The sequence below is a fragment of the Triplophysa dalaica genome, chromosome 3 (genome assembly GCF_015846415.1).
Source record: "Triplophysa dalaica isolate WHDGS20190420 chromosome 3, ASM1584641v1, whole genome shotgun sequence".
Lineage (NCBI taxonomy): Eukaryota > Metazoa > Chordata > Actinopteri > Cypriniformes > Nemacheilidae > Triplophysa > Triplophysa dalaica.
In genome coordinates this window covers 13,930,533-13,954,457 of record NC_079544.1, presented here as the reverse complement: position 1 = coordinate 13,954,457, position 23,925 = coordinate 13,930,533, and the positions used below count along the sequence as shown (strand labels likewise).

At 36.6% G+C, this 23,925-nt stretch overlaps 1 protein-coding gene across 1 annotated transcript in view; it reads left to right on the top strand.

Moving 5' to 3' along the window:
* The first annotated feature begins 346 nt into the window (after positions 1-346).
* Positions 347-23,925, top strand: part of egfra (epidermal growth factor receptor a (erythroblastic leukemia viral (v-erb-b) oncogene homolog, avian)) — a 43,118-nt gene continuing 19,539 nt past the window's right edge. The window contains exon 1 of the mRNA XM_056742761.1: positions 347-597. Coding sequence (XP_056598739.1) covers positions 519-597 — 79 coding nt within the window. The 5' untranslated portion in view covers positions 347-518. The remainder of the gene's footprint in view (positions 598-23,925) is intronic.

Genomic DNA, 23,925 nt, shown 5'->3' with positions numbered 1-23,925 from the left:
CAGCAGTTTGTTACACTGTTGAAATCTTTGAAACCCGAGGCACACTGGCAAAAATATTACTACGGTGTTTTTTGTGGAAAAAATAGGTTTTTAAACAAGTCTTGATTTGCTTTTCGATTTGACCATTGTTGTTTAAAAGTCATCAATCATATCTTATCAGATGTTGCCTTTTGTTAAGAGCAATGTTTAAGATTTCATAAGGTATCTGTTTTTCCAGGTCATGTAGTAGCCTACATGAGGTCGATTACCTGCAATACACCGTCCCACCTTTCTGAGCACCATAACACGATCCACCCAGCTGCTGACGTCAGGAGCGCAGCGCACTATTCAGGAATGAGCGCAACACTGTTTCACTGCTGAGATTTGTGAGCGCGGAGGAGGAGCTGTCAAAGTTTTCAGCCTAGTCGAACGACGTTTCTTAAGAAGACGAGAAAAGAAGATCTCTGGCCATTCCGAAACCGTATAAAACAAGATCTATTAACTATGGAGTGAAGATCGAAAGGTTTAAAACGATCGACATGGCACGGTCAACTGAGATTGGATTCTGCTTTACCTTACTGCTTTCGTGGAGCCTGTGTGCAACGCCGGATAGGAAAGGTAAGATTTTTGTGAAACGGAATGCGGTGTACTGCGTTAAATCTTTCGCTTTGTTCATTTAAAACTGATCTCATATAGAAGTGATCGGAATGTCACACATGCTTTATAAAGATGTGCGCTTTAGAAACGGCGTTGGAACAGAGCGGAAGTTTGCTGACTGTCCCACTGAAAACTATTTGGAAAACTGTTCAGCGTTTCCCCAAAGCATCGTAAGAGCCTTGTCTTCAGTGGAGCTACGATCAACGTAGGAAACGATGCTTTTGGGAAACGCAGCCCAGTTCCTTACCCAAAGTAGCCGAGATATTGTTCGAGGTAATTCTTTGGAGCAATCTGAGATCAGTTTATCAGTGTTTAGGCATACAGTGGTGATGATTTTAGATAAACCCTTCTTAAGATTTAGTCTTCAACCTTACAGTTACAAACCTGGGTTTCATAACTTTAATTTGTGATTTATGAAATTCTGGTTTGCATAATCTTATTGCATAATGTTACACAGCAGTTACATTAAAATCATTTTAATTGTCAGATCAGGTAGAAATAATCCCAAACTGTAGCATTAAAGTGCACATGACAGTACACTTTTCTAACACCTACAATTTCATCACTATTTCAAATTCGATATTGTACACAGTTGAAACCTGCTTAATTTTTACTTTGCTAGTTTACAGTTTAAACACACTGGTTAAATTTTACACTGTCGTTAGATGTCTAGTTCCACGGCTCATTGTAATAATGACTGCTTTGGTATAGAACAGTAATTCCACATTGTCTGTCTTTGTGACATTACAGGTATGACATTTGTCAGACTGTGTTTGTATTCCACTCTCAATATAATTCACATCATCTCTGGGATGTCCTTTGTGTAAACAGATGATTGTGCCAACACTGACAGATGGGCCACAGATCAAATTATTACAGTCTGCTTCCTCATTTGGATCCGAGTTTACCGTTAGATGCCAAGAGAGGAATCACCTTTTTAATATCTTTTAAATATCTGATTGTAAAGCCATTAGTCGTTTTATGTGCTTGCATGGACACCAAATGGGCTTTGCATAGCTGTGTACAATATTGCCATAGTGTGTTGCAATAATTTACATATTTGGTTATACTGTTTCAAAATTAAAATATGTCTAATGCGGTATACAGAATGTTAATTCTGATATTCTCCCATAATTTATGTGGCGTAATTGTGAATAGTTTTTTTGCAGCCCCCCATAAAAGATTTTATTAGAGTATCAGTGAGGACTATCCTGACGCCATACAATGTCTTTAGTCTCCCTTTTGTGCCCTACCGAAGGTCAAATGAATGCTGAACCTATCTGTTATATTACTATCTATCATAAGACTGAAACAGCTGTTTAGTCTTCATAGAATGTTGAATAGTAGATAAATACATTTGATTTGTGGTTTAAATTTGACTGGCCCAGATTCTGATGCCTCGATGATCTATATTTACCATATAAAATATAAAGTAAAATAAGAATTTGATTTTGCAATAGTCATGGCTAATAAATATCTAGTTATTAAATACATTTATAAAATATAATCTCTAACAAATATTTTGTTGCGACTGGCCTGATTTGTTTCACATTGACCTCTGGATACTTTCCAGTTTCATTGTGACCTATAAAATCTCTTTAATTCAGTCACCTGACCTACAGTAAGAGCCATAGTATGTGGATACTAAACAATCAAAGTGTTCTCTCTTTTATTCATTTTATTTACTCAAATAAAATTCAAACGATTCTTGGGATGGGCTGAAAATCAAAGCAGATAAAGATAACATTATTTGAATTTACAGCTATATCGTGTTTTTGTCACATTTTGTTAGATGTTGAATTGTCCCTAAAAATTTGTGTTCATGGTTTATCTGTATTAGACAGTAAGATGTAATCTTTTCGGACTTTTCGGAGAGAAACTCACAGGTCTTTTATGGACACTAATAATTTACATCTGGATGGCTCATAGGTGATTCAGAGTTAAAACCTACAAACGTGCTGTCTTTGTTGGGTCTGGTCTGGGGCTTTGGCTGGAATGGGGTTTGTCAGCATGGTTTTGTGTGTCTGCCCAAGAATCGTTGTTTTATTATGCTTTGTAGAGAGTAAATAGCTGCTTTACTCACTGCGAAGCCAGTCTCTGTTAAAACCATGGATATGCTTCTCTTTACTTTAAACTCTTTTGAATTTATTCAAAGGTTTTTACAGCCCTTAGGAACAATTAACATCAGTAAGTTACGCCTGCATTCCTTTTACTCTGAGATTAAATTCTTATTATGCTAAAGTGATTTTTTTCAACTAAAATTGTTAAATGTCAGCCTACAGCAGAAAATTGAAAGAGATTGCTGTTAAAGTTAAAGAAACATTTAAAACAAGCTATTGTATAGTTGCACTCCAGGGTTTTTAAACTTGATATCTTGGAAATTCTGTGATAGCTCAGTGTGTCAGTTTTTATCTATGAAATGGTATGATTGTAGATATCTTATGACACGTATGCTTGTTGAGTCAGGGAACATCCAATAATAACAAGTCACTAGTGTTTGTGAGCCAAAAGACAGGTCTCCCAAATATTTCAAAACAGCTAAACAAACCGTCATCATGTGCTGGACCATTGCTTATCTCATACACCCCTCTTAGGCATAGACACCCTTTTAGACCTTTTAGGAGTAAGAATGAGTAAAGACATTGGCCTTCACCCTTCAGGATTTCTTTTTAAATGAATCCAAGTGTAATACCTTTGCTTGTGAAATTCTTGTGGAAATTAAATTTCACTTCATGTGTTTATGCAGTGGTATCAAATCATTTAAATGGTTTATTAGTCTCGTGGTCCGGATAAAAGCAAGCAAAGTTCCGTATCTGGCCCGTGGTCCGCCAATTGAGGTGGACTGGGATATACAGTAAATTGCTACTGATGGATTCATTTTGTGACTTTACGCGTGTTGTGCCCTGATTCACACATCAAACCTATCAAATCCTGATGCCCTTGCCAACATTAACACCTTTTAAAATAACATATCATTTGCAAAACGATGGCTTCACATAATGTAACCTGATTAGCAAAACACAGACGAGACGTTTGAAAAAATTGCGTATAACTCCATGTTCCTCTGGCGCGCCATTTCAACATGTTCTTACAATAAATAACCTCACTGATCTGTCATTAAGCAGACAAAAGTGCATGATAATCAGATTTAATCTTTATTGCAGTCGCATATCCTCCTTTGAAAAGCGATCATTCTCAATTTCTACAGTAATGGCGGAAGACCATCATCGTTCTCTGTGGGGATTATAGTTTGTTTTGCCAGTGGTCTTGAGAAATACATCAACCCTGTTTTTCTCCAAAATGTGAGGTTTGACGATTCTCTTTTTTCTCGTTATACCTTCTTCGCCCACCACAGGAAACTGAATCGGGACGTTAAAATGGAGGACTGCTGTGTGAAGCTGTCAGGCATAATGTCATCACATTTTGTGGCCGAAAAAAATAAATGTAAATAACAGTTGTATGCATGGAGATCGACTGGAACATCTTGTTCAGTTGACTGACATGGGAACAGTGTTTGGCTTTGGTTTGCTGGTGTCGTTCAGCTGAACACTGAAGACAGTTTACTCTCTGGGGGCTAACTAATAACTAAATAAAGATCATTTCAAAGGAATGCTTTGATCCCGCAAAACAGGTCCATGTCTGCCAGCGCTATGGGTATAACTTTAACTTTGTATTTATGCAGATATACAGTAATTATTGACCTTGCCTCAACAAAGTGTCAAAAGTCTCTTCTCAGCAACAAGTGTATATGAGTTTCATTTACAAAAGCTTTGCTTGCTGCCTTTTTTGCAAATTTCATAAACACCCCTCCCACTGAATAAACACAGGTCACTAGCACCACGTGGCCGGGACCATGAACTCTTGCCAGCATCTCAGTATTGTTTACATTACTTCCATCATTGTGTGATTGTTTATGCAGCAAAGTGGCATAATGAAATGCAAAGCGACACAAAGCATCATGGTTTCTTCCCCGCTCCGATTTGCTGTCTCATACCCTTTCTCTCAATGAGTTCCCACACGTTTGCACACGCTTTGCATGGCCCGTGAGTGGTTTTCCAGGCGGCCAGCTGTGATTTCTCTCAGCGAGGCCTAATGCCCGGCATCAATTTCCTGCCTTTAATACCTGCATACTTCCTGCTCCATTTCATTTGTGCTGAATGCTCTTTCAAGATAAGTTACCCGAGCTCACTTTTGGCTGTAGAGACAATGTTCCCGGGAGACAGATTGGTAAAAATCGTTCGTTACTATGGGGGCTTCAGAATGCTGGCTGTTTCTGGCGCTTGATGTCTCTCCCGATGATTGGCTTTCTTAGAACCACATCTGCTGAAAATGTTGTTGCTTTGAGAGCTGTGGAGAAGTCAAATGAGTTTGCCGGAAAAATGACAGACCTCCTGCTTTGATAAACTGTTGCGCAGTTACCTAGAACTGGCAAAAAATCACTGTTTCATTTGTTGGAGTGACTCTCTCTTCCTTTGGCGGAAAACAATGAGGTTTTTCTTCCAGCTGGCTGAAGGTTTTAGCAGAACTCTTTGAGCTTTGAATGTTTCTCCATATGTATGTTGTGGCAGAGTGACAGACGTTTCTTGTTCTCTGATTTTTGTCATTTTTATTTGTTTCGTGGCCCTGACAGTTTGATTGTATACCGATTGCAATGACTGTTAATGGATTTAAAATGGCAAAAATCTATTTAAAGTTAAACAATGTGATTGACTGTGGCAGACTGTCTAGCATCTTTCTTTCTTTCTTATATATATAATTATTTATTTTTTATTTTTCTGTGAACAGCTGTAGAAGTCTAAGGTATGGATAGGATGTCTTATTGTATTAAAAGGCTCTTAAAATTCAATTCATTCTTTTTTTTTCTTTCTATCTTTCTTTGGTGAAACGATGATTATGCGCCTACAGGATCTACAGTGGTTTTCCACATTGATTTGTTTTGCATTTAAAAACAATTTGAATTCAAAGACAACTTATTTTTTATGTTGTTTCAGTTGTGTCAGTGAATGATCGTGTCAAATTATTGTGATTTTTGACATAATCATGCAGCCCTATAAGAGTAAATCACTGCTGTCGTTCTTGTAAATCATTATTAGTCAGCCTTTATGATTGTCACTGGTTTTTGCAAATATCTAACCAATAAAGTGTATTAAAAGTACTGGCAACTCTGTACTTTTTCAGATGATTAAAAACTATGTTGTCAGTGTTATTTCCATTTCATGAAAAGCAGCAAATTTGGACATCCAGCTTTGGAAGGACATCTTTACATTATTATGCATGCTAATTCTGCCCTTAGCCGTGTGACGTCAGCCCCTCCATGGGAAGACTGTGTTTGGAAACTCATGTCTCCTGAAATGGTGCTTGTACCTGCACGTCATGGAGTTTGTAGCATTTCCAATGCTGATCACCTATGGTGGAAAGAGACCTTGGAATTCATGCTGGAAAATAACTTTCCTTTTGGTTCCTCTCATCTCATTAGGGTGTGGCCTATTGTGAGAAGCAGAACTTCTGCCGGTCCCACAAGATTTTTCATGACCAATAGAAAAAACAACATATTTCCTTTATTATTTGTAATATGATTCCTTATGTTCAGTCACATGCTTCCGTATTTCCACTGATTAAAGGAAATCACTTAGATTGGAATTCATTATTGGAACTGTATTAAAGGTTAAATTGCATGGAAAGCCAGGAACATTTTAACAAACACATAAACCAGGCAGAGTCTATCCTGTATATAGTTTCTCCATATTGCAGTACTATATAACAGTTACTCAAATATTTGACTTCGTAACTGAGCAAACAATGCCACTTGTCCTGTTGCATTGCAAAGTCGCTAGACACAGACCCCTCATACAGTATCCGATGACGTTTTGGTGTTTCTACTGGAGGGCCTGAAATCATTTCCCATTAGTCTGAAATATTTAGGTTTTCAATTGTAAAGAGAAGCTTTACTTTATTTTTTTTTCTGGTGTTATATTTAGCAAATCTTGGAAAGCTGTAAAGAGAAACATAGAGAAATAGATGACACTTCTAGGCCAAAGTTTACGCTTTTCAATTGGATGTAATACATAGCCCAAAGTCCAATCTTGCGTGCGTATGATTCGCCAATATTTCCCATTAGCTCCGCTTCCATGATGCGACTAAATTATGTATTGTTGTTTTAATTTGGCATCATATTTTGTGCACATTATTTCATTCTCGCAATTAAGACGCGTTTGAGCACATAACCCGACCCCGTCCCTAACTAAATACACATCACATGTGCATATACTGTATTGCTGACCACACTCGCCTTGATACTGTACAGTTAATAGGCTTTTGACTTAAAAGCAAAGGAAACCATTTTGACTCACCTCTTCTTAAACCTGACCACATCTGACCAGTCTTTCAAACCCAAATTTATACCATGCTCGTAAAACATTCCATTTAAGGCAGAACATGTTGGGAAACTCTCTCGGCCGCAGTGAAACATTCGGCTTTGAGTAACCTCCTGTGTCTTTTTGGATGATCAAATTTCAAAATAGCTCTTGAACCATACATGCTCAGATGTCTTTAGGCGATTTTTATATCCCACCCTCTGTATACACTCCTATAGCGTGAGCAATGTTGTGAAAACATAGAGGTGTGTCAACCGAGTTGTAAAAGATCTCTTGATTTACACCCTTTGTTTAGTGTATTGTTGATCTCGAGTGAAGGGCGAGGCTTTAACACTGTACATTATTTTAATTTGTTTCAACTAATTATTATTTAGTAACTAGTTCAACCTCCACAGAAATTTTACATTCAGTCAATTAATGATTTGATTTTGATTATCATAACTTCACATCACATAAAAATAGAAGACAAATGAACACATAATCGCCTTAATTTTTTAATAATCTGCATTTGTATACGTAGAGACGTATATGCAATGAAGCATTTAGCAACCTGTGGTAGAAAGAAAATAACAAAGAAAACGATTCATTTTATCATAGATGGGTGTTATTACATTTGTGCACCCAGCATGCATTCAACACGTTTACATTCCAACAATGCATTTACTGTTTTAAACAAGTCATGTTTGATAGATTTCACAGTAAATTGTTTTAAAATTGAGCGTCAGAATTAGCATACATAGCATGAGAGAAAGACACTTCATGCCATCACTTCATGCCAAATGCATAAATGTAAAAGTAACATAATCTTGCCAGACGTGTTATGGTTTCGTTAAACGAATATACTTACAACACGTTTTACAGCACTAGAAGCGCATATTGTGGCTATATAGTGCAATTAAGACTATTTAGCAACTCACGATGAACTCTCTTCGGCTACATTAACTTTCGAATAAAACTTTTCACAGATATTTTAAATGTTAAATGAAAAAAATATGATTCACATTTGATTCCCACACTCTTATTGTTGTCCATTCTTCAGAAAAGCTCGCAGATGCACTCGCAACTTCCATTGTAGTCAAAAATAGGCTCCTAGAAATGCGTCCCCAGAAATAGTGTCCTGAAAGTACAGCCTCCGGGTTTGCAGGCAGATGCTACTCTGTTACTTATTAGGAATCAAAGGGATAGTTCACCCAAAAATGAAAATTCTCTCATAATTTACTGACCCCCAGATTGTTCCAATCTGTGTAAAATTCTACGCTCTGCTAAACACAAAGGAAGATATTTGGAAAAATGTCAGTAAACAAACAAATATCATCCCCCATTGACTCCCGTTGTATTTAGTAAATGGGGAATGGCATTTGTTTGATTATTGCCATTCTTCCAAATATCTTCCTTTGTGTTTAGCAGAACAAAGAAATGTATAAAGATTTGGAACAACCTGAGGGTGAGTATGACAGAATTTCCCTTTAACCTATGGTTACTTACAAGACAACTTTCACTGCATGTTTAACTGAATGGAAACTAGTTTGAGACTAGTAAAAATGACATCCTATTACAAATGATAGATCCAGTCCAATCCCACTGGAAATCATATGTATTTTACGAGATGACTTACTCATATGAATTCGCACAATGTGAATTGTACAAAAACATATGATTATTCGAAAAATAAATACTGAAGCCCCTCCCCTTACCCCTGACATCACCGGCAAAAACAATTTGTACTAAAACGTATGAATAAGTTTGCAGACTTTGCACGTATTCATAGAAATTTGCCAACCCGTAAAATACATACACATTCTAGTGCGATTATGTTGGATAAATCACCAACACACACATTACCAAATAATGAAACTAAATACTGTAATGCAGCTGTAATGAACAAATTAGTTTTGCACATCATAATACATTGTCATTTATCTTGACAAATGTCACTTATTATTCCATTTGCCCACCGTCTTCAGATAAATGTATCCTATTTTAATTAACTTGCTGGAATTGTATCTCATATAGGAGATGTAGTGTTATACATCTGAAATGTAGACACTGCCGGATGTGGTTTTCCCAGCCTAAGGCTCTGCAGCTGAAACTTGTGAGAGCAGCTTCACTTTTTCCTTTCTTTAATTGTGTCCTATTTATTGCTTTCTTTTTTTGAATTCACTTAAGTGTTTTACCGTTCCGTACAGCTAAACTAATTCTTCACTGAACGCTGTGTCTCGGTGTTGACACATCCATATCTAAGATCTCTCTTTTATTGCCAAGTTTCCTGAGGGTTTTTTGTTTGTCCAAATCTCCTAGAATGTGCATAATTAAGAATATTAGAAGTGATACAGAAAACCTCTACAGGCATGTTTTCACATGAACACTCTCCAGACAGAACAGATTTCAAAATGTCTATGGCTCATTTATTCTACATTGAGATCCGTCTCCATTCATACCCAACCCGTTTTTGGACACCTTTGCCGTTTGTAATAATAGCCGAGCTTGGTATGCGGATACCTTATCTCGTGTTTTCTTTTATTTTGTGCGGACTAGTGTTTTAGGCAGACTGTGTTTAGTCTGAGTTGCATTACAGTTGTAACAAAGTCAGACGGCATGTCTCGTATGCAAGGCCTTGTGGCCTGTGTTGATTTGCAAAGTGGATCTAATCCCATACGTGCCACTTTCCTTATGGTAATTCCTCGGTTAATTTAGTGATATCCTCTCAACAGAGGAGCAGCTCTTTCTAATAACATTTAAGGAAATAAATACCATTGTGCATGGGGAAAACATTAGTGCCTGCAAATGTAGTTATTTAAGCATTACATAAAATGAGATGCTGGTGAAGTACCACTTCAGGACTGAGCAGCTGGAGTCTCGTATTGAGACTTTTTCCTTGTGAGAAGTGGCCACAAAGACTGTTTTCAAGTCCAAATTAAAAAAAATGCAAAACTTAAAAACAAGCACTTTGTTGATACTACTGCACTTTCTTCTACAGTAAATACAAGATGGGTTTATGAGGTGATAGATAAAAGGGTTATAGAAAATAAAGAATGTTTAAAACGTTTGACTTTGCCATTGAGGCCACTGGCAAATCAGACTAAGTCTTGTAACACAAAAGCACCTTTATTCAAAGATTTATTGTCAACTTTGAAACAGGATATACTGGCATGGCTGTCTACATAATGCTTTGTATCTACATGACTTGCTTACAATAGTACTTGCTTATTACTGTATAAATTGCTGTAAAAGGAGGGTATTATTCTTTCTTAGCAACCCCTTTAAAATCAAACAATCCAGTAAATGAACAAACCTTTGAGTTAAGCATACGAGTCAGGATCAGTCATTTAATGCTTGATCTGTTGATCCTCTGTTGCAGGAGATTGAATCATTCTGTGGATTTTTTGCCATGACATGTACAGCTTCCTGCTCAAAATTAAGTTTTGAGAGATTTGTCATTTTCATGTGTGTTTGTGTAGATTAGTTGAATTAGTAATTTGCAATAGTGACTGTTCATTTAGTCATTTTGCTGTAATGTACATTATCCATCTTGTTACATGGCTATTTCTCAGATCATTGAATAATTGGACATAAAACATATAATTTTTATTTGGTGTGAATGGCTACAAAGAAAAACAAATCTATGCTAATATTTCACTGCACAACCCAGCTAACACAGTAAAGTGGTGACGACGTACATGGACTGGACCATATTCGTTGCCACTATGTACCAAAAAACGTTGCAGGGCATAACTTTGGGATTGCCATATTCGTCGTGACAACAAAATATTGGACATTGCTGGGACATGGGGCTTACCCCTTGAAGAATTAATTGAAACAGACCCTATTCGTCGCAGGAAGATACCAAATAACGTTTCTGGGACGTGGCAAGTACGTCCCAACGACCAAACAGTTAAAATATTTATCATAGCGTCCCTCACATGTAGGATTCAATTAATTTGTGATTTAATCTGTGCATTGAACATTCAATTTTAATCATAATTTAAATAATTTTCTAGTTAAATATTTATTTTACTAAGTATAACAATTACAAAAATAAGCAATAAACAATCGGCTGTACAAAAATAATGTAGGGAGTGTTTTCTGGCTGCCATTTCATGGTACTTCTTTACCACGATTCCTCTTTAGAAAAGTCAGGTGGCTCACAACAGTGAAGACTGGAGTGTTTTCAGAGCAATAGCAGGTTAACAATTGAATGGTGGCAAGAGGCCAAGAAAAGATCCTGTTCACATTTCTGAAGGAAAAATGCCACAGCTCTGTATTTTCAACTTCAACCCTGCCTTTGTCATTTATTTCTAATAATAAATTTGTATGTTGTGCATCAAAAATGGATCTTTCTTAAATAGCATAATTTGCACGCCGGTAAAATTGGGTGTGCCTGCCAATCCGACCTGTTAACAGTATTCCATATACACAAACAGGCATGCAAAAAAATAGGCCTTGATATAATTTAATTGTAATTGAAGAAATGGTGTGATGTTATTTTAAAGAAAATTTTGCCAAAGTGAATTTGCAGTAAAGTAAATTTCAGTTGTTCAAAACAGCCTCCATTGTTCAGATGTTTTCAACTTCTTTCTACTTTAGAGAGAATGACTTAAGCCTTTTATTTTTATTGTATACAATACAGAAAATAGCCTAACTACAGTAGATAAAGCTACAGTACGCATTGAATGCATCCTTACCACCCAGTCACAGTGATAAATAACTTTTGAATTCTTTTTTGATGTTAGCATGATGCTAAGCTACTGTTGCACTAACAATAAAAATGCATAACACACAAAAGGTTGTCACATGTACCAGGACCAAAAGCACTTTACGGGTAGACCCCCTCTCCTCCAGGCCCAATGAGTAAGCTATACTAGGGAACTGTTTTCCCCAAGATGTATTTTATATTCAGATAAATTAAGATTGAATATCTCATACCGCTAGAGTTTTTAATTTATTTAATTCATCTATTGAATACTCATAGTAAAAGAGGTTAAAGACTTCAAAACAGTTACGAGTTGCTTCAATGCAAAGCATTTGATCATTTTCATCTGATAGTTGCGGAGTCTCATCAGGATACTGACAACATCTCCCCAGAGCTTTGTTCTGGAAAGGGTCCAGATGTAGATTAACATTCTGAAAGGTCCAGTGTATGTATTTTATGTATTTCACTTATAGTCCTTAAATGTCATATAACCTGATCTTATTTTATGGGAGTTTTTAACCATTCATCTAATCATATGCCCATAACTCTTGAGAATAGTGGATTGGTAATGTTTAAAGGTTCTAGAGGTTACGTATGTGAGAGAGGTTTTTTTCCTAGTGGCTAGCCGAAGCTATGAGAAGAATTTGAGTCACCCAGTGAGTGTATTCCACGCTCCCTTACAAAGGCAGTTTAGCACTGGGCAGTAATAACATTTTAAAGCTCAGTCAACTGAAGTTCAGTGCAGTGGGTCCAAATGTTTTGGACCACTAGTGTAAATTCTACTGTTTTGCCATTTCTGATATGATCACCATAACAATTTGAAGAATTATCTGAAATATTTGCTGTGTTTTGCTTTAATGTGCATGCAGTTGAGTTAACATGGACTCCACGAGTTTGTGCAAAACCATGGAAGCGATAAAATAAAGGGAGATGTACAGTATCAGTCACAAATTTGACCTAGAAATGGAGCAGTTTCCAGAAATTGGATTTTGAATTTCCTATTTTCAATTTTGAAAGCGTTTTTGTGTCTTGAAATCAAATCAAATAAATACTACTATCAAAATTATTAAGAAAACATAAACTAATAAGAAATGTAAATGTTGCCTCAGAAATAAAGTGTAAGTATAAAGCACTAAAATTATAATAATAAACAAACTTAAACTATAATTAATTAATCTTATATATGAACGTTAAAAAGAAAATGACAAAAGCATACAAGTTTTGTTGCTAAATATTTCAATAAAATTAACATAAAACAAAAAATCTAACACATTTTAAAATATTAGTAAAATGAAAAAACTAAAATCAAAACTTGAATAAGTAGCATACTTTAGGCCTCACTGTGTGTACTGATCCACACAAATAGGATTAATTTGTTGTTTAAACACTAAGACAAGTAACAAGTAAGTTTTCTAACTCTAAATAAATAAACGTGTGTCCGTGTATATATCCCTCACAGAATCCCTTACATTTTGTTCTGAACAAAGGCTTGTATAAACAGACATGCTGAGCTTTTTGTACAAGCAGGTACCTAGTATTTCATAAAGTGGCAATCCGTACGTTTTTTTTTTTTTTAAATGAACTGAAACCAATTATTGAGCAAGTACATGAAAGAACAGGGTTTAAAACGGTGTCTTTACCCTTGGTGGATTCACCAAAAAATGCTTGTAATAATGGTTGGTAAGTTTCCTTGTCTGGTTGTGTTTCTCAGGAAATCCTTATTTGGTGTGTTTGGTCATTTCGTCACATGTGTGAACAGAATAAAGAGGAACCGGCAACTAGCCCGCGTGGGGATGCTGCGGGTGACGGGTAGCATTGTACAAATAACATTTTTCTTGGAAACTTTTATTATTATTTATTGCGGAGTTTAGCACTTTTACATTGCAGTAGTTATTACAGAATGAGAGGGCGACAAAGAGGCCATTCTTACGGACTACCACTTTAAAGGTGATTTCTTGTTACGTGAATACTTGCCATGTGTCCACCAGCTTTATAAAATGCAGAACTTTTTTGATAATGATAATGTACTTTGATAGAAAACTGTGAGGTGACTTAACGTCTGTTTTTACACCTGCTTATTTGTTAACGTCAACCACATTTGACACATAAGAAGTCAGTCACCCAGATCACATGCTTTCCAGAATTCTTATTACCTCCGTGCACGTTACAGCATCTCTGCCGTGCTGGACCGTGGTTTCTGTTGTAAGTACAGATTAAATGGAGATACTGTATGAGGAATGGATCATTCTCCACTGTAAATATCATAACATCTGCAGCCGGTCGAACATCTGCTCACAACCTCACTCATGCAGTGTGGTTACGGACACGTGAGCGTTCTTTGTTTGTAAAACATCAAGACAAATAAACATGGCTAATTATTGAATTTATTTTATCTTGTGTAAGCCTTTAAAGGAATCTTACTGTACATTAAAAAACTTGAATCAAAAATAAATAAATAGTTTAAGGCAGTGAGGCATATTTCAATGGTTTAACTACTCATCTCAAGTTTTCTCCTTTTATGCCCAAATGAATGACACAGGGCAGGCTGCTCAAACCTACTGAGTTCAAAATGAGGGGGTGTCTTAAAGCAACTTGCTTGGGGATGTGATTGTAGTGTCAAACAAACAGTCCCATTGTTTTTTGATAGCTGTGTATTGGCCCGTGTCTACTATGGAAAGGATGACAGTTTGATAACAGCAAGGACATTGTTAAGCTCTATTATAGTCCTGAGAGACTTGTTCTTGAAGATTGGGTGTAGATTATTATATTTTTGCTCACTTGCGCATTCTTGGCGCAAGAGATTTTGCGAGTTTTCAGGTAAATTTGATTCTTATTTTTGTTTCAGTTTCACCTAAAATTTTCATGAAAAGAAAAACGCACAAATAGATAGAGGGCTCGACTAACATTTGAGAGAGGTGGTACTGGTGCTACCAAGTCATAATTTGCTAGCCCCTAATTTGGTAGCACCAGACTCGGGGGGGAGACAAGAAAAATGAAACATTAGAACTACATCTAAACGTGTTTCATGCATTAATAATAATAATTTAATTACAAATTAAAACAAATCCTAATTGTTTATACATAAACTCAAGCACATAACAAGACTTTACTATATTTAAAGCATATCTTTAACAAATCAATTATTGTATGCTACTTTCTTCCTTTATTGCGAACAACTCATATAAAGAGTACACAATTCCTTTGATATCAGTGAGTGTTTTTGGGCCCGTTGTGTGAACATTTTAAACCGAAATCTTTATTATGCTGCTTCTCCTTTAAGAGCGACTATACAGATATACGGATCTAATAGACTTAAGCATATAAATAGCACAGACAAAATATCTGGTCTTGGGAGAATTTTATAAAAATCCTTTGAGTTCGCCTTGCAAAAGATTTAGTTTTGACATCTCTTCTGAAATTTTACGGGAGACACATGTGAGGACTTTTTGCATCCTCTGCACTTCTTGCTCTTAGAATAATTCTACAAATGTCTAGGAAATGTCATTTATATAAAAACAATCTAATTTGTGATGTTTTTCATCTCTGTGTTTTTTTTTTCATAAAATACTAAAGACATGACTTCAGTAGATCAGTTGCACATTTATATTTTGGCACGTAATCGGCATTTTAAACGTGACTCCTTAATGTGTCATTCATGGCTTGTTACAAGCTCTTTTGGATTATTGGGCGAAACCGATTGGTTACACGCTAAGAAAGCTTTGCCAAAAATACACTAAGACCCCTTTCACTATTGCGCAATGTAAAATGCACATTCTGTCGGACGTTTTTTGGGTCAGAGCGAGCTGTCCAGTTTTTGTCTCAGTCTTTGGAAGGGAGTGACTGTTAATCTGCATGAACAAAACCAAGTGTGCCCTGATGAGAAACCCAGATTGATACAATGAGTAAATTATGAGTAACTGTTGGGAGCAGCGCACAGGAAACTCATCCGTGTGCTCCAGTGCACTCTCAATCTCTAAATCAACGCCCGGTGACTTACATATACCTAATTAAAACCATCACAGCAAAGAATGTACTCCTGTACATCATCATACGGTATTATATCACATCTAGGGCAGTAGACTTAACGTAACTTTACAAATATACAGTACATTGATGTTCATAAATACTGCTTGATCTGAGTTGTTCTTTGTAGCAGTGTATCACCAGAATATGGTGGCTGGCTGTCATCTCTGAGATTCATTGTGTGTAGCTCTGTTTCTGGAGAATATTTTGGGAACATTCAGGGTAACACGGGGATTCCCGAACACAGCTGGCTCTTTCCGGCTGGAATGATGTGTGAAATGTGTGGGTTATCCAGCCTGCGCTGTAGACTCTTTTATTGCGGAATAAAGGGCTGGTGGTAAACAGGGAAAGAGGACCACATTTTTGCCCTGTGCTGCCCACTCACTTTCTCCACTGGTAACCTCCTCTATTTTCTCTGACAATGATAAAAGGAGGTGCACTTGTGTTTCTGAATGTTTCCAATTTACCAAAAAAAATTCATTGATATTGTAATTGTAATATCAACGAAATAGAAAAAAACACATAATTGTTACTCATCCAGTTTTCTTACTCCGCATTGCTTCACCAGAATTTAGAATGAATTGCTTGGGGGAAGGCATGCTATGTTTGTTTAAAACTCATATTCGGAAACTATTTGATAATGCAGTTTACCTGGAACTACTTCATTTCCATGTTATATACTTTTATCACAATGGTCCTGGTATAACAGGAAATTATTTATATCATTATATGTGAGTAAACGTTTAAACTTGTTCTGTACTGTATGTCAAACTCATTCTTAAAGTCATGCTCAAGACATAAAGCCAACATTTTGCCACAAAGCTGACAACCTCAAAAAAAAGCTTTATAGACCTTTTTGTTTCCTTATTTGACATTACACATGTTCTTTTTACAACGATGTGCACAAAACCCTGCTAAACTTACTTGCCCTGTTGGCCTCTATCAAAATGTCATTTCGGTGCTGAGTCATATGTTATAGGGTTATGACTGGAATGATGCCATAATTATAGCTTTAAAATACTAATGTTGGGTTTCCCATAACATTTAATATTGAAAACTGACTGGGTTTGGATGCAGGAACAAAAGAAGTTAATGCATTGTTATAAGTCAATCAATGATCTTAGCTTGGCTGTCATGAGCACAGCATGTCTTTGTTGGAACGGAAAACAGACAAGCAGTGTTTACTTTTTGAAAATAATAAATCACAGTGCGAGGGACAAATCAGATCTTTGGACACTGTTAACCGTTGCCATGAATCAGCTCTTGGCTCCCTCAGTTCCTTCCTAAATGATGAATAAACCCCATGATTGTAGACACCAGTGATCACATTAGCAACTCAATGGGTAATGGATCCTAGTGTCATGAATGGGCACGTTTTGTTCACACGGTCTGCAAGCGGGTTAAAAGCATTGTAGCCATTGTTTGATTGCCGATTCAGTTGTGTGAAGCCATGCAGATGTGTCTTCACTGCAATTCGATTGCATTCACGCAAAGTGCAAAGAAAGCCTTATGAAATGTTAGCATGCAAACGTTCTGTTAAAGTTACTAAAAGGCATTAAAAACGACCTTTTCTCCAGCATTCCAGCACTGGGCCTCAGGATAAACACAGTCAAAGATTTGCAAAGTGTAACTGGAGATGTAGCCTGAGTTGTTAGGGAGGCCTTTCCAAGAGAGATAAACATTTGCCTCTGTTTAGGTCCTTATTTGTCTCTCTTTTCTACGAAAGAAAGTGAGATGTGCTTGCGAGACGAAGTACATTCTCTCATCTTTGCTTCGAATTATTGTTCTGTACTTCTTCAGAAAGACACAACAATGTCCAAGAAGGCAGAGTGGTCATTTAATCAGATTTATAACCGATGTCTCTAAAAATTAAAAAATGACCAAAATTGTATCATTTTGCAAGTGTTTGTCCTTAAGTTCACTCGAAAGTGAAAGTTCTGTCAGCGTTTACTCACCCTCATGTTGTTCTGAACTCATGTGACTTTCTTTCATCCATAGGGTACAACATTTTGAATATTGACCAGCTTGGTCTTTTTCATTCTGCGTCAATGCATAGGATTGGAGGTTTCAGGCTTCAAACCCTGAGCTGAGAGCAAACATACATCTTGAAGACGTTTATTAGATGTCTGCATTTACATCTGCAAGACATATTTTTTGATTGCTTTCTCATCTGAAATATGTTTCAGAGACATCTGCTGTCAGATGTCATGTATAAGACATGTATATGTCAATTATTTACATAGCAGATGTTTTCCAGATCTCCAGCTCTTACAGACGTACCTGTTCTATCTGGGAATCATTATCATACTTATTGATAATTTTGTTAACCCCTGTGACCAGATGATTCATTTGAGGAACTAAAGAATCAGATCAGTGCATTAACACTGGTTTTGTAAACTGAATCAACCACTTTTAAGCATCGCTAATATTCGCTATTTCTAAAGAGTTCAAGGACAGTTTAAAAGAGAGTTTGAGCAATTTGATTTTCAGTGAATAATTACTTGAATTTTTTTCGTTTTTACAGTTTTAAGGAATAATATGGCTTCAGGGGACTTTGAAAAAAGTGAATAAATACTGCACGCCCATGTATATTTCATGAACCACTTTTATGATTCTTATAAAGTTCTTTTTGTCACCCCAGAAGCCCAGTTCTCATTTACTTTCCTTATATTAAAAGAGTTGCCAGGACACTTATGTTTAATGAAATAATGAAAGTCATGCAGGTCTGGAATGACATGAGAGTGAGTAAATGTAGTTAGAACTTTTCTCATTTAACACCCTGTAAGACCCACTTACTCGTGTGTATAAGAGGTGGAAGCTCTACAGTGGGTGTAATAAGAACAACACTGTAGGCCTATTACTTTCTGGTAGTAAAGCCAATAATGCAGTTCAAGTATGTTGGGTGAAATAAAACCCAGGACTTTTCTGTGGGTGTTCAGCATCTGGCATGATCCGAACACGTGTCTTTCTTCCCAGTTCTCTCAAGTTCAATCTTTCCAGCCCTTCCTCTCGCTCCGTCTGTCCTCCCTGGAGGACACAAGCATCTGGGTTTGGAGTAACGCAGTGATCGACCCCATTCAAGGAACTTCCTGCAATGTCAGAAGGGCCAATTTTTTTCTTCTTCTCTGTTTCATTGCCATAACTTCTTTTAGTTGTAGCGGTGGTGGTGAATGTGAGCTGATGGTTGTGCATCATCCCATCATCTTCCTGCGGGCTCCTCAGGTCCCTAATCCTCAACACCCCCACATCTCCACAGTTTTAATCTTTATCCCACTTGTTTATTGTTGCCACTCCTACTTAGAATGCAGAATTGAGCTTCAAAGAGACAGAATACATTAGTTTCATCTCCACCCTGAGAAACCTGATTGTGTTTTGATTCTATCTTTGTTTAGATTGCGACATATGTTATTGAGTACACCTCCTCTGACAAATCTTAAACAATTCACTCCTAGCAGGAGAGGGAAGCGTGGGCTTAATGCACAGGAAGACCTGAGGAAGCGCTTTATTTTCCTCATTAAAACTGATAGAGGTCCTGTGAGGTTTATACTGATCTATTTCCAAAGCCTACAACTTCAGATCCAAGGCAAGGCGATGATATATAAAAAGAATATCTGCCTTTTTTCGTGGGAGACAGAAACATTATTTTTTGCAATTCATCTACAATGGAGATTAAACACATTTTAGTATTTTTTAGTATTTTGGTTCCCTTATCTACCCATAAAGATGTTATGTTAAAAGTTTTACAAGTGTTTTTTGAGGTTATTGTCACAAAATACTAAAGGGACAATTTAGGGAAAAATACAATATGCAATGCAGTAATGTGCATATTACCCTAAGTAACCCTCAGGGTCACATGCAATGAAATGAAAGCAATAATCACCAAAATGTATCTTTATATGTTTATAACTGATATGGATATATGGTTTTATACAACACAGAAAAGGCCATTGTTTTCTCCAGGGATTGAATAATGACTAATGTAATTGCATAAGAAAATTGGTTATCAATGCTATTTCCTCATAATCGTGGATTCATTTTCCGTAACTCATTTAAAAACGATTTGAACAGCTAATTACATTCCAGGTAATGAAACTGTATTTTGTGGTGGAAAATTATGTCTTTTCTTTTATTCAATTTATGTTGACTTACAGTAAAATGCGGATTAGCAGTGAAAATGTAGTTGCTTGGGTCAGTTTTCATTCAATTGTTACATTTGGATCTTGGTGTTCACCCACAGTTCACCCAACAATGAAAATTATGTCTAGAGGCAATACTCATTAATTGCTATTGTATAGACACAAAACCTGTGCAAGTTGTTTGGTAACAAACATTCTTCAAAATATCTTCTTTAGTGTTCTGCAGAAGAAAGTCTTACAGGTTTGAAATGACAAGTGTGAGTAAATGATGACATCATTTTCATTTTTGGCTGTATTATCCCTTTAAAGTGACAGTTCACTGCTGTCCTGGTCAAAAATGAAACCTAAAATCATAAAATGCAGTTTAGCACAGCTATTCTTGTTTTACTTTGTGTGTATTTTGCTGTACATTTTTTAAAGTATTGAAATGAGTAACACGGATACATAACATTATACTGTACATAGTTTCCTTTGGTAAGTTTAAACCTTTTTGTTGTAATAGCCTAAAGCATTACGATCAGCTCACACCCTCTTCTAGAAAAGACATTAAATGGCTTAACCTTCCGCATTTTGCAACTATTCATGTGTCTAAGGATCTTCTTGGGGTTTACCATGCTCACTTGTGCATGGGAACGCTTAACACGCTCTATGACCAATTGTCAGTACACCTGCACACGGTTACATCATTTACTGTATAAAAAACTGTACACTCCCACCTGATCTGGCCACACCTTACCATTGACGTCACGACACTGAGCCAGACGGAAATGAGCCAATAAGCCTTCATTGATGAAACACGTCGAGGTGACGTTAAATGCTTGGTTAATAATTTCTTCATCACAGGGTACACAAGAAAAACAGAACAACCTGTGTTATTGGACGATGTCTGTAATGTGTAGTTTGAGCAACATCAAGTGAGATCACACATTGCTTTGACACGGGAGGGCTTGCCTCCTTCAACCGGAGTCATCTGCTGATACCCTTTATACTGATCAGGAAATGAGTAACTCTTTATCGGCTGTCCCAGATAACAGCGCTAAGGCACTATTTATGCATTTATCTTGTCCGGCGCGTGGGTGATGGGTTGATGGCTTTACTCTAAACTATCTCGCTGTGTTATTGCTTTAAGAGCGCAGCAGATGACAGAGAACAAGGAACCTATTTTCTTAACCTCGTTATTTCCTTCTCGGCTGTTCCTAATAACACAAGCGCTCTTCAGACATCTTGCCCTTCAGCCAGATTGCTCTAATTGTTGGGCAACAAGGAGAATATAGGTCAAAACACCCTTTGTGGAAGACACTGAAATTTAATTAACAGGTGATGTTTATTTGCTGGGTCTAGGATATGAGTTAAATTCACTTATAAGAAAATATTGTATCTGTTCTTTTAATAAAGACTTCCGTTTAGGAGCAATGGAACAAGTCTGAGACTTACAGACAGTTAGGTAGGCCTATGTCTCATCTTGTCTTTCTGTCTTGAGGCAGAAAGGTGTGATCGCATCTCAATGATAATTAAAGTCAATGACTAACTAAAGAGCACTAAAATGACAAAATCCTGACTACAGGTTTGATAAACATGTTCCGCAAGTAAATAAATAAACTGTAGTTTCAGTTTTGAAATGTGTTACTCGCTTGCAACTACTCGGTTTAAAGGTAAAACACTTATCTATTTCTGACCTTAGCCAATTTGTTAGTGTTACCTAATGTGACATATTCTTTTATATTATATAAAATAAATATTGGAGATGAAAAAACAGTCAATTTAGTTGTTTTCACGTTTTGTCTGGAAGAATCGGGAAAACATATTTCATTCATTTTTTTATTTAACTCGTTCTACGCATGGGATTTGAGACTTCTGTTGCTCAGGAAAAGAGTTGTTTACAGGCGTTCTTTCAAGAACAGACACGTTAAAGAATGCGACCTAACAACCCCGCAACAGCCAGTATCCTCAGTGAAAATCCCTCCTGTTGCATGTCAACACCTCAACACGCGCTACAATGCATTAGTTTGTCCTGTGCACAGGCTTCTTTAGTTCTGCTGTGTCCCATTACCATTGCACCACTGATAGAAACAAAAAGAAAAACATAACTCAAGCTGGCTCCTCTAAATCATGTCAACACACGTTTATCTCAAAAGTGGAGTATAGCTTATCAAACTGCAACATTACAAATTACTTTGACCGATTGAATGGTTAGTTATTATAGTTTTGATTTTAGTTTGATTCATATTTGAAATTAGCTTTTATTTTAACATTTTTAGTCTTAATTTTAGTTAAAGTTTTAGCAATTTTGGTATATGCTTTTGTCATTTTTTTATTTATCGGTTTATTTTTAATGTTGCTATTTAATTTTAATACGTTTTTATTTTAGTTTTACTTTAGTTTAAGTTTATTATTATTATTTTACTGCTTTGAACTTCTGTTTATTTTTGTGGCAACATTTCAATTTTTCCATGAGTTAAGTTTTTCCAATAATTTTTGGGTCAATATTTTATTTGATTAATTCAATTCAATTCAATTGTTCCAAAGCAGCTTTACAGGGAAAAACAGAAAAGGTAAAACACAGCACAGTGCATGATGTTTATAGAACAAGCAAGATCATTCTAATTAATAATATCTAATAAATAAATAAATAGATGCAGTCTCCCGGTGAGCAAGCTAACACTGCCTTGCATTCCTGTACAATGAACAGGAACATTTTCAAAGTTTTCATTTTAGTAAACTAAAATAACCTTGGTTTGACCTATCAGTTATCTGAGCCTATTAAAGATCTAGATTGCCACCCATATGACAAGCCTTTCTGACATTGCACCATCATGTAACTTGTGTGACTAACTGTACATAGTGCAGAGATTCACGACTGGCTTCACTTCAGGACTCGGCTTTCAACAAACCAGTAGCGTAGCTCATTTACATGTACAACCCCTTAAGATTTTTGATTACTTAAAATAAAAAATAAGGAATTGTTGATTTGTCACTCTGGTTATTCGACCAATCACTGCTCCCTGTTGTTTTCAAAGTTATTGGTTTAATTATGTCACGTGTTGCGCCCTACGCATCTTTTGCGGCAAGAGTTATACTGTGATGGCGTGTGCACAATATTCCGTTTTTTTTTAATTACGAAAAAATCAACAAAAAGAAAATGAGGAGACTGCTAAAGATAACTATGATACTGCATTTGACTTCTTGTAGTGTCGAAAAACTTTTCTCACTCTCGAACAATGAGCCGAGCTGCTGTGATTCTTAAAGTGATACTTCACCCAAAAATGAAAATTATGTCATAATTTACTCACCATCGAGTTGTTCCTAATGTGTATACATTTCTTTGTTCAAATGAACACAAAGAAAGAAATTTGGAATAATGCTTATAACCAAACAGATCTCAACACCCATTGACTCCCATAGTAGATAAAATTACTTAAAAAAGACTATTTTGAAGAATTTAGAACAGCAAACAATTCTCAGGCACTTTTGACTACCATTGTTTTTTTCCTACTATGGCAGTCAATGGGTGTTGATCTCTGTTTGGTCATCAGAACAAAGAAATGTATACACATTAGGAACAACTCAAGGTAAGTAAATGGTGACAGAATTTTCATTCTTGGGTGAGGTATCCCTTTCATCCTGGTCCTCCTGACCCCCGCTCAACATATTTTGTATGCTTCTTCTACAGCTTCAGAGGTTTGTTCAATTTGCCCGTAAGAGCCCTGCGGAGTGGACATAAAGGGCATTGAAGTGCACGAAGCGCGACTGCTATGTAAATCTAATGATTGCGTTTAAAGGGGTCATATGGCGCGAATACGTGTTTTTCTGTGTCTTTGGTGTGATATGAGTTGCCCAGACACGAAAAATTGCAAAAATGTATGTGTCGGAACAAAAGATGCATTCTATCTAAAAGCGAATGCTTACCCGGACCTGCCTGAAACGCCTCTTGTAACCACACCCCCACAAATCAACGTCAGTTTGTGGTCTGTGTGACCTGCAAATTTGGAATGAGTAAAGACGAGTAGAACGCGAGCCCGCCACCAGTGCAGGCTGTGTGTGATAGTCAACTGTGTGAGTCACTCAC